Source organism: Macaca mulatta, chromosome 5, assembly GCF_049350105.2.
Source record: "Macaca mulatta isolate MMU2019108-1 chromosome 5, T2T-MMU8v2.0, whole genome shotgun sequence".
Lineage (NCBI taxonomy): Eukaryota > Metazoa > Chordata > Mammalia > Primates > Cercopithecidae > Macaca > Macaca mulatta.
In genome coordinates this window covers 97,748,601-97,763,227 of record NC_133410.1, presented here as the reverse complement: position 1 = coordinate 97,763,227, position 14,627 = coordinate 97,748,601, and the positions used below count along the sequence as shown (strand labels likewise).

At 40.7% G+C, this 14,627-nt stretch overlaps 1 protein-coding gene across 2 annotated transcripts in view; it reads right to left on the bottom strand.

Annotated features, from left to right (window-relative positions):
- Window positions 1-14,627, bottom strand: part of HERC6 (HECT and RLD domain containing E3 ubiquitin protein ligase family member 6) — a 65,693-nt gene that overhangs the window by 1,212 nt on the left and 49,854 nt on the right. For both annotated transcript variants that reach the window (XM_028848618.2, XM_078002009.1), the window contains 7 exons: window positions 13,766-13,936; window positions 11,229-11,372; window positions 6,006-6,172; window positions 4,927-4,993; window positions 4,126-4,196; window positions 1,832-2,015; window positions 1,639-1,741 (listed from right to left, as the gene is read on the bottom strand). In XM_028848618.2, the coding sequence (XP_028704451.2) occupies window positions 1,639-1,741; window positions 1,832-2,015; window positions 4,126-4,196; window positions 4,927-4,993; window positions 6,006-6,172; window positions 11,229-11,372; window positions 13,766-13,936 (907 nt within the window). The remainder of the gene's footprint in view (window positions 1-1,638; window positions 1,742-1,831; window positions 2,016-4,125; window positions 4,197-4,926; window positions 4,994-6,005; window positions 6,173-11,228; window positions 11,373-13,765; window positions 13,937-14,627) is intronic.

Genomic DNA, 14,627 nt, shown 5'->3' with positions numbered 1-14,627 from the left:
AGACAGGATTTGGGTGAGCTTTCAAGGCAGGGGACAAAACTCAGGAAAAAGCCAGAGGTGGGAAGAAGTGAACTCATGAGATGTACAGACAGCTGAACCACTGGGCTGAATCAAAAGTTTCCCATTAAGAGAGAAGATTAGAAAGGCAGCTTGGGCTTATAGAGAAATAGGTTGGATATGTGGACAAGTTGGAATTGTCCTCCAACATCCTTAGTAGCAACAAAAATATCAAGAAGAAAGATGTGTAACTCAGGAAGAGCTGATGAATGGGATGAGATGGTGAGAGAAGTCATTAAGTCTGCCCTAGAGAAACCTTAGGGTTCCCACCCAGAGAAGTTCTTGTACCATGAGGCCACAGAGCTTAGTGCTCAAGAGCCTGAGATTTGGAGTCAGCCTGATGGATTCTATTCTGGTTCCCATACTTACCAGCTGTCTGAACATGGGCAATCTACTAAATGCTCCAAACCTCGTTTTCCTCATGTCTGAAATGGGAAAAAAGAATAGTACCTACCTCATAGGGTTGCTATTAGGAAAAAGGTAGGTAATAAATACAAAGCAGTCAGCATAGTGCATGGCACAGAATAAGCACACAGTAAATGCTGCTGCTGCTGCTGCTACTATTATCATCAGTTGTTGTTGCTATTATTATTTCTAAATGATATATTACTATAAAACAGATTATTTGCATCATTCGAACATCATAGGACTTAGATAATTAGATGAAGATAGGAACATGAGATAAAAGGCTTAGGAGCCAGCTGAAGTGAGGAAAGAGGGTGCAGAAAAAGTCAGTGTAGAAAAAGTAGTAAAATAGCAAATCTCTATTTAAAAAAAAAAAAAGAAACAGCCTTGAGTAAGAGAAAGAATGCTGGTCTAGAAGGTAGGGAGCCTGGGTTCTCATCCTTGCTCTGCCACTAACACATGTGATCTACCAGCAAGAATGGTGATACAGAGATAGAAAATTATTTTAGGCAGATAGTGAGGGCAAAAGAGTCCTCAGTAGAACTTCCCTTCTAACAAAAAGCAGTCCAAGAAATCACTTCTTTTCTAATAAAGAGCAGCCTGGAATATTGGGCTGCAAACATAGATAAGAAGGCTGGAAGCTAGTACGGGGGAATGCCAGCAGCTCCACCAATAGAAAGGGCAACCTGGGGCCAGGCATGTCCACCATGGGGGTTCCACCTCCCCTCTTTTTTAGCACATGCACAGTAAGAAAGAAATAAGCACCATGGAGTAGCTACCCACCTGTATAATCAAAGATTGGGGTAGGGGCTGCTAGAGATTCGTGACCTATGCGATGGTACACCTGGTCCTAACTCATTTTTTCATGCCCTATGTATGTCCTCCTCACTAGCTCATCTATAAAAAATCCTGCATTTCACCACAGATCAGCAACTCATTTTTCTGGGACCCCTCTCTGTAGCAGAGGGGTATTCTCTTTTTTTGTCTCTTACTAAGTTTCTGCTCTATACCTTACCCTTTGTGTGTGTCCCTGTCCTTGATCTCCATGGCTGTGAGACAAAGAACCTTGGGTGTCACCCCAGACAGTAAGGCCACTTCAATGGCTTCATTCTAAACAAGATTGTACCTTTTAAAAAGATATATAATTATGTGTCCATCTATTACCACAGTACTTACAGAGGAATTTTTTCTTTTCATCCAAGGTTAGTTTGTGGAAAGCCTTCCAAAACAACCGTATAGTAGGATGTGATTTTTGGTATCCTTGCTCATACTTTGAATTCTTGAGAGAAAGAGGGAGAAAAATGATTTGAGTGGGGTGGAACACATAGAAGTTGTTCGGAAAAATTGGGGCACTTTAGGTATCACCTACCTGTTCAAATTGTTTCCAGTCATAATCAGTATTCCCAATGATTGCTGTCATTAGTTCCTCGGGGTAGAAATGTCTAAGTATCTCCTTCTCACAGACTCTATAAAATCCTCTCTGAAATTCCTCATAAACTGCTTTTACAGAGACGTTGAAAATGTAATCAATATACTTAGAAACATAGTCTTTCCTTGAGGGAAGAAAAAAAAAAAAGAAAAGGAAGGAAAGGAAGGAAGAGGCCAATGATTAAAAGATTCTATGCTTTGTTCTTTTTACTATTTCTATTGAGAAGGAAAAGTCAATTACTTCTACATAGCACAAGAATGTTGTGTTGTGACCAAAACCTGGTCAGCTAGAAGAAAGAAATTTAGAAAATATAATCAGAAGGTTTAAAACTATTTGGCTCACTTTCCTCACTGCAGTCGGTAGGATATTTTTAAAACATGAATCTGAATATGTCATTCTCTTGCTTAAAGTCTATCAAAGGCTTCCCATTACCCTTGGGGTAAATTCCAAACCTCCTTAGCAGGGATCAACAGGCCTTCCCAACCCCACCTCCTCCCTCAATGATATGACCTTGCCAGTCTCAGCAAGCAGCCTCTTCCTACTTCCATTTTCTTTCTTTCTCTTTCTTTTTTTCTCTTTCTTTCTCCTTCCTTCCTCCCTCCCTCCCTCCCTTCCTTCCTTCTCTCGTTCTCTGTCTTTCCTTCTTTCCTTCTTTCTTTCTCTCTTCCTCTCTCCCCCTCTCTCTCTCTCTCTCTTTCTTAAGAGATGGGGTTTCCCTATGTTGCCCAGGCTGGACTTGGACTCCTGGCCTCAAGCGATCCTCCTGCCACATGGTGCCCGGCTCCCACTTCCATTTTCATCTCTGGCCATACTGACCTTTAGTTCATAGGTCTTGTTGTCTCTCTTTTGTAGTTAGGCCACAGAATGCAGCATTTCTTCTTTACCTGATAACTTCTACCATCCATTAGATTTCAATATAAGTAAGACTTTTTCAGGGTTAATCCTTCTGTTCCTCTGCTTGTCCCCTCTCACAACACATGTCACTTTGTGAAAATTATTCCTGCAAGGTCTGTCTTATACTACAGGATGTAATTTCTACTAAATGATTAATTTCCTGATGGCAGGGTTGCTACTGGAGGCATTTCCATCAGAGACATGATTGTCTCCCACACTTTGGGCAGCCTTTGTGGACTAGCCTATCTAAATCAACTCTTGTCTGCCTTCCCCTGTAACCAGTGGTGTGCTGGTAAATGTCTAACAACCAGCTCTCTGAAAAGGAGGGGAGGGGAGGGGACACACATTTGCAGCATTGGCCAATTTCTGTGGTGTAAATATTCCCACCATGGCTGATTTTCAGCTACTAATACTTTGATAATAAACTCTTAACATTTTTGAAAATTTAACAGTCAGCTCTCACAAGCTGGTACTAGTGAGCTCCAGCATACCACCTGGAACTCCCTAGTTTCTTAATGGGTTTTAATTTTCTTCAGAGTGCTCATCCTTATCTGATATTATATTACATAATAATTCATTTGTGGCCAGGTGCGGTGGCTTACCCTTGTAATCCCAGTACTTTGGGAGGCTGAGATGTGAGGACTGCCTCAGCTCAGGAATTTGAGACCAGCCTGGGCAGCATGGCAAGACTCCATCTCTATTAAAAATAATAATGATTCATTTGTATATTATCTTTCTGTCCCACTGGAATTTAAGCTCCAAATTTTGTCTGTCTTTTTGACTACTGTATCTCCAGCACCTAGAATAGAGTCTGGTACAAAATAGGGGCTCAAAAATATTTGTTAAATGAATAAAAAGTAAAAAGAGCTACAAAGGAAATATTGAACCCTGAATTCTTTCTCCTTTTCTTTTATCTTAAAAGATTCTTTTTTTCTAAAAGATTAGGAGCTAAAACAATCATCTGAGAAGCTAAAATACTTTGGTTTTTTTTTTTTTTTTTTTTTTTTTTGAGACAGAGTCTCACTCTGTTGCCCAGTGAGCAATCCCGGCTCACTGCAACCTCCACTTCCTGGGTTCAAGCAATCCTCAGCCTCCTGAGTAGCTGGGACTACAGGCATGTGCCACCACACCTGGCTAATTTTTGTAGTAGAGATGGGGTTTCGCCATGTTGGCCAGGCTGGTCTTGAACTCCTGGCCTCAAGTGAGCCACCTGCCTCAGCCTCCCAAATTGCTGGTATTACAGGCGTGAACCATATTTAAAAATACATTTTTAAAGAATAGTGATACAACATTTTATGTACAGTGTATTCAAAACAGATATTCTAGCTGTCAAAACTTACTTGTTGGTTTGGTCCACAGGTATAGAGATCCCATTTGGAATTAAGTCAACATCATTTTGGTCCCAATGTATCTGTAACCAAAATGTATTCAGGTACCAAATATCAAAGGAAGTCTGAATAATCAACCACCCATAATATCATTATTGCCAATACACTTTCCCCTATATAATTGAAAATAACTTGGAGCTAAATAATTTTTTATGTAGTTCAACCTTTTAAATACATGGAAAGCAAAAAAGCCTACCTAGTACATGGTATACATTGCTTTCATGCCTAAATTATCGTTTAGTTGTTACATTATTTACACTAGTTGAATAATCACCATAGCTTCACTTTATTTGAGAGTATATAGACATGAGAAGAAGATAAGGGGAAAGTCTTGCAGTACAGAAATCTCTTTTAAAAAAGGGATCCCAGGGGCCAGGCACAATGGCTCATCCCTGTAATCCTAGCACTTTGGGAGGCTGAGACAGGTGGATCACTTGAGGCCAGGAGTTAGAGACCAGCCTGGCCAACATAGCAAAAGCCCGTCTCTACAAAGAATGCAAAAATTAGCCAGGCATGGTGTCACATGCCCATAGTCCCAGCTACTCAGGAGGCTGAGGCAGGAGAATCACTTGAACCCAGGAGGCAGAGGTTGCAGTGAGCCAAGATCACGCCATTGCACTCCAGCCTGGGTGACAGAGTGAGACTCTGCCTCAATAAAGAAAAAGGGATCCCAAATTTAAGATACTATAATAAAGATTATTTTTTAGAAACAGATTAAAGCTAAACTATAATCTGACTTTCATTAGTACTCACAGAAAAGCGTATGCAGAGCACATCTCCAATGTCATCAGCATCATCATTTAGAACTTCTTGCAAACTCCTAATGAAGATTTTGGTTTTAAAAATTGTATTTATTGATCTTATAAAGTTTCACAAGTAATTTTCAATGGAAAAAATTGTGAACAATATAGAAATGTATAAAATATAATATAAAATTCCTATCCTCCATCTTCTCACTCCCTTTCCCTAGAGTTTACCTCTATTTACAGTTTGATTTGTTGGACCATTGTTACCACATAGACACTGCTACATCTTCATGGAAATTACAAAAATGAGGTGTTTCCTCTAGACAGTGATTCTGAACCAGGGATGACTTTGTACCCTAGTGATCATTCAGCAAAGTCCAGAGACATCTTTGGTTGTCACACTTGGAGGGAAGGTTACTACTGGCATCCTGTGGGTGTGACCCCAAATGCTGCTAAACATCCCACAATGCCCAGGACAGTCTCCCACAACAAAGAATTAAACAGGCCAAAAGGTCAGTATTGCCAAAGCTGAGAAACCCTGCTCTAGCACGCATCTAGCTAATATATTCTTCCACTAACAGTACACAAGAAGAGAGAGTCCTTTCCCCCAGTTTTTTGCCAACACTGTAAGAAAAACTTTTTAACAAATGTCAATCTGTAAGTAGAAAAATGACATCTCATTTTTATTTATTCCCTCAATTACTAGTTAGGGTGAGCATATTTTCAGTTTTTTTATTAGACTTACACACATACACACACACCCTTGTATAGTCATAAATATTTATATGTGTGATGATGCATGTATATATTGTGCTCTCTGAAGCAACTGTTTCCACCTGGATAAAGTCAAGAGACCAGGTCAGAACTCTTGTTTCTTCTGCTAGTTAATAATTAGAGGAACATTCAGCTTTCCTCCATTTTGAAGGTTTACTCAGTTATAAATCATGCTGAAATTCAAATTCCTCTCAAGAGCATACATTATTGAAATTGAAGACCGTATCTGTCTCTCTGTGTGTAAGATTATTTATGCCTAAACAACTGAGACTTCCTAGATATAGTCCTGAAAAAAAGGTTGTATTTACTTACTTCCCCAACCGAGGACTGAGTTCTTTTAAATCTTCCAATGATGGCTTTTGGTCCAGAAGTTTTTTATACAGAGCCAGTGGGAAAGGAAGGTTAGCAACATTTAAATTGAATAAGGAGAGTCCACACAGCATTCCAAAGAGGAAATATCTTTTTTTCTCAAGTTTAGGCTAGAAGAGAAGAAAAAAATCCCTAAGGTATTAGAAATAATTAGTAATACAAAGGGATAAGTAGATTAGTAAAAAAAAAATGTGGTTCCCTTTTCTAAAAGTCAAAAATTAAAAACAAAATGGGCTTCAGGAAAGTAAAAACGTGAAGTTCTTCTACAGATTATAACACAACTTAAATTTCTTCCATAATTTTGAATACAAATTGACAGTTCAGAACATTAAATAAATGAATTCGTTGTTACTAACAGCATATTTGGAATGTGAAAAAATACGCTCAGACAGCTTTATATAATAAGGTTTTCACAATTTAATTTTATAGTCTTTCCCTTCAGACTCACGTAGAATAATGACGCTGAGAAAGGAAGGGTGCACTTTATACATTTATTGGTCACCAGGCATATTAGATGAGCCTCGCATGAGCGGCAGCCCCTTCGGCAATGCAGCCCCACAACTTGGGTGTGCTTAGAGGGATGAGCATATGGGTCAGGGAAGGTGACTGATGCTAGGGACCAAGAAGGCAGGTGGAAGAAAGAAGGGGAAGAAGGAAAGAGGCCTGGTGAAGTTGGCATGTCTTGTCTGCACTTTGTAGTCCTGGGTGAGAAGAAACACTGGCTCCATCTATCCAGGCCATCATCGCAGCACAGTAGATCAACAGCCTGAAAATTTTAGGATTCAGTTCCAATGCCAACCTTACTATTAGTGGGTGCATGACTTTAGGCCACTTGCATAATATTCTGTGGTGCAGTCTAGTTGCCATATTTATTTATTTGAGCAATTGTGAGGATAAATTCTAAAATTACATTTAAATTTTGAAAGTAAGTTCTAAGTACAAGTAATCGACAAAGGGGCCCCCCGAAACCTAATCAGTCTTCTTTCCCATAATTTGTATTATGTCCCTTGGTTATAGTTTATTTCATCTCTTCACTGAGCCATACACAAATCAGGGTTTTTTTTTTGTTTGTTTGTTTTTTTTTTGTCTCTGTTTTTTATCCAGCAGTACAGCATAATGCTTAAGAGTAAGAGCTCTGGAGTCAGACAATCCTGAACTCATATCCTGGCTCGATCACTTACTAGTTTTCTGTCCTTGGCTGATTTATGTAATCTCTCTAGGCCTCAGTTTCTTCATCTGTACCTCATAAGGTTGGAGTAAGATTTATTTTCCTCCTCTCCGTCCCCAACTTGTGTCTCTTTGGTTCATTTCATCCCATTCCTTCACCTTCGACCTCAGGCCTTCGCCTCTCCATTATACTTTAAAATGCAATCACTTCAGTCCCCTCTTGATTTCTTTCTCTCCTAACCAAGAACACCTTAAGTTTGTATAGTGCCCTAAAGCTTTCATGGTACTTTCAGATACCTTATTTTGTTTTGTTTTCACAACAGCCCTGCAAAGCAGGCAGAGCAGAAATTATGATGTCCGTTTTCTAGGTGAGGAAACAGAAATCTCAGGGACGCTAAATGACACACCCACCATCACTGAAGATTAGAACTCTAGGCTTCTGATCCCACATCAGTGCTTCCTTCCCCATCCTGTCATGCTTCTCAAAAACTATTACATATTAAGTCAGCAATCTATAATTTAGAGCCAATTGGTAAAGTTTCTGGTGTGTTGATCCTATTGCTATAACTACATCTATAGAGTTTCAGGAGGAAAAGGATTGTGTCATGTAATAATTTGAATATCCCACAATATTTAATACAATGTAGGAACCTCAAGAAACATGAAATAAATGCTTGCTGACTGACCAATAAAAAATCGTACTATTGGCACACCTCAGCCATTCCTATATTTTAGAGGGTCCATTTGTTCTCAAAAAGATACAAAACACCTTTCAGTGTTTTCTCACATGTATTCATCTTTCTCCTCCTCCTGCCTGTCCTTTCTGCCATTTGGAAGAACAATTTGTAAGTTTATGGGAAAGGGGACTAATAAATATGCCTTAGTCCATTTTCTGTTGCTTATAACAGAATATCTGAAACTGGGTAATTTACAAAGAAAAGGAATGTATTTCTTAGAGAAGGAATACATTCCTTGGAGAGGCTGAGAAGTCCAGGACTGAGTGGTTGTATCTGGTGAGGGCCTTCTTGCTGATGAGAACTCTGCAGAGTCCTGAGGCTGCACAGAGCATCACATGGGGAGGGGGCTGAGTGTACCAGCTCAGGTCTCTCTTCCCCTTCTTACAAAGCCACCAGTTCTACTCCTCCACTCCCATGATAACCCATTAATCCATTAACTCATTAATCCATGAGTGGATTAATCTATTCATGAAGGCAGAACTCTCATGACCCAAGTGCCTCTAAAAGACCCCTTTTCAAGACTACCACACTGGGGATTAAGTTTTAACATGAATTTCAGGGGGTGGGGGCATTCAGACCATAACACAATAGAAGCTCAACATGTGATTCTTTTTAGAACTGTAATCTGAAAATCCAAAATCTGAAATGCTCTAAAATCAGAAACTTTGAGTGCCAACATGATGCCACAAGTGGGAAATTCCACTCATAAGTATTTAATACGAACTTTGTTTCATGCACAAAATTATTTAAAATAGTGTATGAAATTACAATTTCATACACAGATTAAATGATCTGTGTTACTAATACAGAAATGAAGACAATTTTTTTTGTTACTTTTTTTTTTTTTTGAGATGGAGTCACTCTGTCACCCAGGCTGGAGGGCAGTGGCGTGATCTTGGCTCACTGCAACCTCTGCCTCCCAGGTTCAAGCGATTCTCCTGCCTCAGCCTCCCCAGCAGCTGGGACTACAGGTTCATGCCACTGCACCTGGCTAATTTTTTGTATTTTTAGTAGAGATAGGGTTTCACTGTGTTATCCAGGATGGTTTCGATTTCCTGACCTGGTGATCCGCCTGCCTAGATTTTTTTGTTACTTTAAGAAAGAAATGTTTATACTTTAAGGGCCTTTACAAAATATAATAATCACAGACATGAATCATTATTTTTCTTTTTTCCTTTTTACGCCCCTTTTATTTTGAAACAGAGTATCACTCTGTCACCCAGACTGGAGTGCTGTGGTGCAATCTCAGCTCACTGCAACCTCTGCCTCTCAGGTTCAAGCGATTCTCCTGCCTCAGCCTCCCAAGTGGCTCGGATTACAGGCGTGCACCACCACACCTGGCTAATTTTTGTATTTTTAGTAGAGATAGTGTTTTGCCAGGTTGGCCAGGCTGGTCTCAAATTCCTGACCTCAAGTAATCCTCCCACCTTGGCCTCCCAAAGTGCTGGTATTACAGGCATGAGCCACCGCACCTGGCCATGAATCACCTGTTTTTGTTTTTCCTTTTTTTTTTTTTTTTTTTGAGCTGGAGTCTCGAAAAAGGGATACCGAGATTCTGCTCAGTATCTGTTACGCAAAATGCTTGGGACCAGCAGTGTTTCAGATCTCAGAGTTTTTCAGATTTGGAACATTTGCATAAACACAATGAGATATCTTGGGGATAGGACCCAAGTCTAAACACAAAATTCATTTATATTAATAGTTCATATACACCTTATACACATAGCCTGAAGTTAATTTCAAACAATATTTTAAATAATTTTGTGCATGAGGCCGGGCGCGGTGGCTCAAGCCTGTAATCCCAGCACTTTGGGAGGCCGAGACGGGTGGATCACGAGGTCAGGAGATCGAGACCATCCTGGCTAACACGGTGAAACCCCATCTCTACTAAAAAATACAAAAAACTAGCCGGGCGAGGTGGCGGGCGCCTGTAGTCCCAGCTACTCGGGAGGCTGAGGCAGGAGAATGGCGGGAACCTGGGAGGCGGAGCTTGCAGTGAGCTGAGATCTGGTCACTGCGCTCCAGCCTGGGCGACAGAGCAAGACTCCGTCTCAAAAAAAAAAAAAAAAAAATTTGTGCATGAAACAAAGTTTGCATTAAATACTTATGAGTGGAATTTCCCACTTGTGGCATCATGTTGGCACTCAAAAAGTTTTTGATTTTAGAGCATTTCAGACTGTGGATTTTCAGATTACAGGATGCTCAGCCTGTACTACAATTTGTTTACCTGCTGTCATACTGATGGATATGTAGGTTGTTTCCTAAATTTTGAGAAGCAGTAATCTCAAGTATTTTAAATTAGGACAGAAATGACTGATAGAATCCTAGAGATAATTTTTCATTCTTAAAAGGTGATTCAGCTGGGCATGGTGGCTCACGCCTGTAATCCCAACACTTTGGGAGGCCAAGGCAGGTGGATCACTTGAGGTCAGGAGTTTGAGACCAGCCTGGCCAACATGGCAAAACCCTGTCTCTACTAAAAATACAAAAATTAGCCTGGTGTGACATACGCCTGTAGTCCCAGCTACTCAAGCAATCCGTCCACCTCAGCATCTCAAAATCCTGGAATTACAGGTGTGAACCACCAGGCTGAGCCAAGCTAGACACCTTAAATATGTGCAGTTTATTATATCTCAAGTATAATTTATTAAAACCATTAAAAATGTGATGTGCATGTGCTTCACCCAAGGATTTTTTTTTTTTTTTTTTTTTTTGAGACGGAGTCTCACTCTGTCGCCCAGGCTGGAGTGCAGTGGCCGGATCTCAGCTCACTGCAAGCTCCGCCTCCCGGGTTTCCGCCATTCTCCTGCCTCAGTCTCCCGAGTAGCTGGGACTATAGGCGCCCGCCACCTCGCCCGGCTAGTTTTTTGTATTTTTTTTTTTAGTAGAGACGGGGTTTCACCATGTTAGCCAGGATGGTCTCGATCTCCTGACCTCATGATCCGCCCGTCTCGGCCTCCCAAAGTGCTGGGATTACAGGCTTGAGCCACCGCACCCGGCCCACCCAAGGATCTTATAAAATTTTACATGCTCTGATCCAGTAGGTGTAGAGTAGGGCCTCAGATTCCGCTTTTCTAACAGCTTCCCAAGTGATGCCAGAGCTGCTGCTCTGTGACCCATACGAGTACTATCAAAATAAGAGTAGCAAAGCTCTATATGACCTAATTTTACACCACTATCTATGGTTTTAATGTTGCAGTATATGGGGTGCCTTTTCTGTTCTGGGGAAAACAAAACATAAGAAAAGAAATAAAAGACTTACCTTGGCAGGAAACCACATGCAGGAACCCATTTCAGGATACATGAACATTCCATATTCTGGCTTGGTCATCTCTTCAAACATACAGTGGAAGAACTCTGAACTAACCCCTCCAGACTCAGGACGAATTTCTTCAATAAATTCAACCTAAAGGAATAGAACATAGTCCCAGATCCTGACTTAAAATATAGTGTTTTGAACTTTATGGAAGTTTTAAACCTCCATTTCCGCAGGCTCTAGAATTACTAGAATCACATAGCCCTTACCTCCTTGCAATCTGTCTTCCCTCAGTTTGCTGCTGAGCAGTGGAGGCCATGAATGTATTTATTCTCAGATTGTTGTATGCATCCTTTACACTGCCACATGGACCAAGTGAAGGGGGTCTCTAGTGAGAGTTAGCATTTACCAGTTGCATTGACCAGTATCTCAAACCAAATTTTGATGTGCTTCAAACCCTTGCGCCCCTAAATTCCCTGATTATTCTATCTTGTTGTCCATCTCATCATTCAGACTTCACAGCCTTGGCTCCAGTCAACAGGTATTTGTTTTTTCCTGTCTATACTCTTATTTGGGCTTCTGCAAAACAGCCATCCCAGTATGCCTGGGCATGAGACCTTTTCAGAAACCAGCAGAGCAGATTGCCCATAGCTCTCAAATGAGAAATCAGCATTAACCAGTCCCTCTTTTTATTTATTATTTATTTATTTATTTTTTGAGATGGAGTCTCACTCTGCTGCCCAGGCTGGAGTGCAATGGCACGATCTCGGCTCACTGCAACCTCTGCCTCCCAGGTTCAAGCCATTCTCCTGCCTCAGCCTCCCGAGTAGCTGAGATTATTACAGGCACTCACCACTGCACCCAGCTAGTTTTTGTATTTTTAGTAGAGACGGGGTTTTGCCATGTTTGGCAGGCTGGTTTCGAACTCCTGATCTCAGGTGGTAATCCACCCACCTCAGCCCCTCCAAAATGCTGGGATTACAGGTGTGAGCCACCACACCTGGTCCCAGTCCCTGTTTTTAAAAGCTTTCTCTACCTTTGGACTTTATGGCTATGTACTATCTTGGTTTTCCCCCACGTCTCTAACTACTTTTCTACATCCTTTCTTCGGTAATTTACTTTTATCTTTTAATGATAAGCACCACTCATTTTTGTTTCTTGGATTTTGGTTCTCTCTCTACTCTCTTTGCCTGGGAAATCCTGTCTACTGCTGCTTCAGTCAACACACCATCATGTTTAAGGGCCTGCCCCACTTTCCCTTCTGAATATCCCAATAACAAATTAAGCCTACTTCTGATTTTCCTATTTCTGCTCATTTATACTAGCCTGTCCATGCCACAGTTAGGACTCACTCATGATGGGCCCTGACAACCTTGCCCTTGTTCAGAGTCTGTATTTTTAATTGATCTGGCTTGAAGTTTACTTTTTTTTACCCCTTGGTCATCTCCCATAAGGGGAATACTTTTCTACTGATTTCCTTACAGTTAAGATTTAAAGAAAAATAGGTATGAAGGGAGACATATAACTAGAAAGCCTGGTTTATAAAGTAGTTTTTGTTTTCCATTGGAGTCACATGCTGGGAAAATCCCTTTTTATCTGAGTCCCACTTCCCAGGTTCCAATTTTTTCTCTAACAGCCCAACTCTTCCTCTCACGGCTGACATCAAGAAAATCCACTCCCTTCTGGACAGACTGCAGCTCTTACCTACAGAGTTAGTCATTATTCTGTAGCCTCAAGAGGGCAAATAAGCTGAGGTACCACACAGTAAAAACCCTATAAGCACCCACAAAGGATAAAAGGAAGGATGGCTAGAATTGAAACTCATATAGTGGAAGGTCTTAACTGATGAAACTAGAGCCAACATGTAGGAAAAGTATCCCTTCCTCTAGCAGTTTGATTGCATTAGAGCCCCAATTCTTCACCCCTCCGTGATCCATGTCTTTTGCATATGACTTTGCAGTTCCTCCCACTAAAGAGGCTGTGTATATTTCCCTAGCCTTTGACTTAGGTTCAGCTTTATGACTGCTTTGACTAAAGCAATGTTTGGTCTTGCTATCTTGCACCTCTGGCACTACTGTGGGAAGAACATGCTTGCTCGCCCCAGGAGGAGAATGAAAGACATAGGAAGCAGAGCTAAATTGCTCCAGCCAGGCCTAGGTCAGCCAATCCCTAGCCAACTCCCAGACATGTACACAATCTCAGACAAAATTTGCAAAGCCACCCAGATGAATTTGGCCTAGCCCAGCAGGTCCTCCACTGAACTGCAGATCTGTGAAATAAATTATTGTCATTTTGAGCCATTAAGTTTTGGGATGTTTCATTATGCAGCATTTTTGTAGTTGTCAGTAACAGTTAACTCATAGCCCAGTGTGCAATTAAGCATCCCATTGCTATTCTCTGAAGGGTAAGAGGGGAATTCTGGAAACCAAAAGATTGATAACCATAGCTGCAAATGCAGGCTCTTTTAAGAGAGCATTTATTACATAATATGAATGCATCCCTCCCACAGAAGTAAAAATGTTCAGTGAGACTTGTTACTGTACCACTAATACTTTGCAGAAGTCAGTGGCTTCAGCTTGACTTAATTGACGCAGAGCATCTTTAACCAGGCGACTTCGTCTGACTCTAAGTATAAATCTGGGTGATGGAGGAAATTCATCCTTTTTTTGCAGAATTGTTTCATGCCTAAGCATGTATGCTTTCTCTTCTGACATCTGGAAAAATAAATTTTTTAGTTGGCTTCTCCTTTTGCCTCAGGAATCCCAGGGATTGTTTAATACTTCCAGTAAACATTTTGTGTAGTATATACTTAATCCTGCCATTGCTGTAAACACTCACATTGTAATTATTTAAGAAAATGGACAACATATCTGCCTTATGGAAGATGAAGTGATTGTAGGACCAGAGAAACTATGGTTACCTAGGAATTGTGTACAGGAGATTAGTCAGCATGGATGAACACCTAAGTTATTAAAAGCTATCTCAGATTATGTATTATAGTAAACATCATCCTTAAAGGCCATACTCGTATTCAACATGCTGAGACATTCATCCACCATCAGTCTTAAGACACAGAGCATTAGCGTTGTAATCCTCAGTAATATAAAGGCAGTATAAGAGCTCAGGGATAATGTGAGCTGTAGGAAAAAGATAGAAGACAGACTTCCTCAGAGAAGATCCACTCTTCTTTCCAGTAACTATGATCCATCCATGGGAACTCTCTAAGAATATACCACAAGTGCCCTCATTTTGTATCTAACATTACTCCTGGTCACCCTGAATAGTACTTGTTTTTAGCTTTTATGATCACCCTAAGTACTTCTCTTTAGGTTTTCTGAAGTACTTCTCTTTAGCTTTTCTGAATTCTCAACATTCTCTCACTACTTTAATCTCTGGAACTTCTCT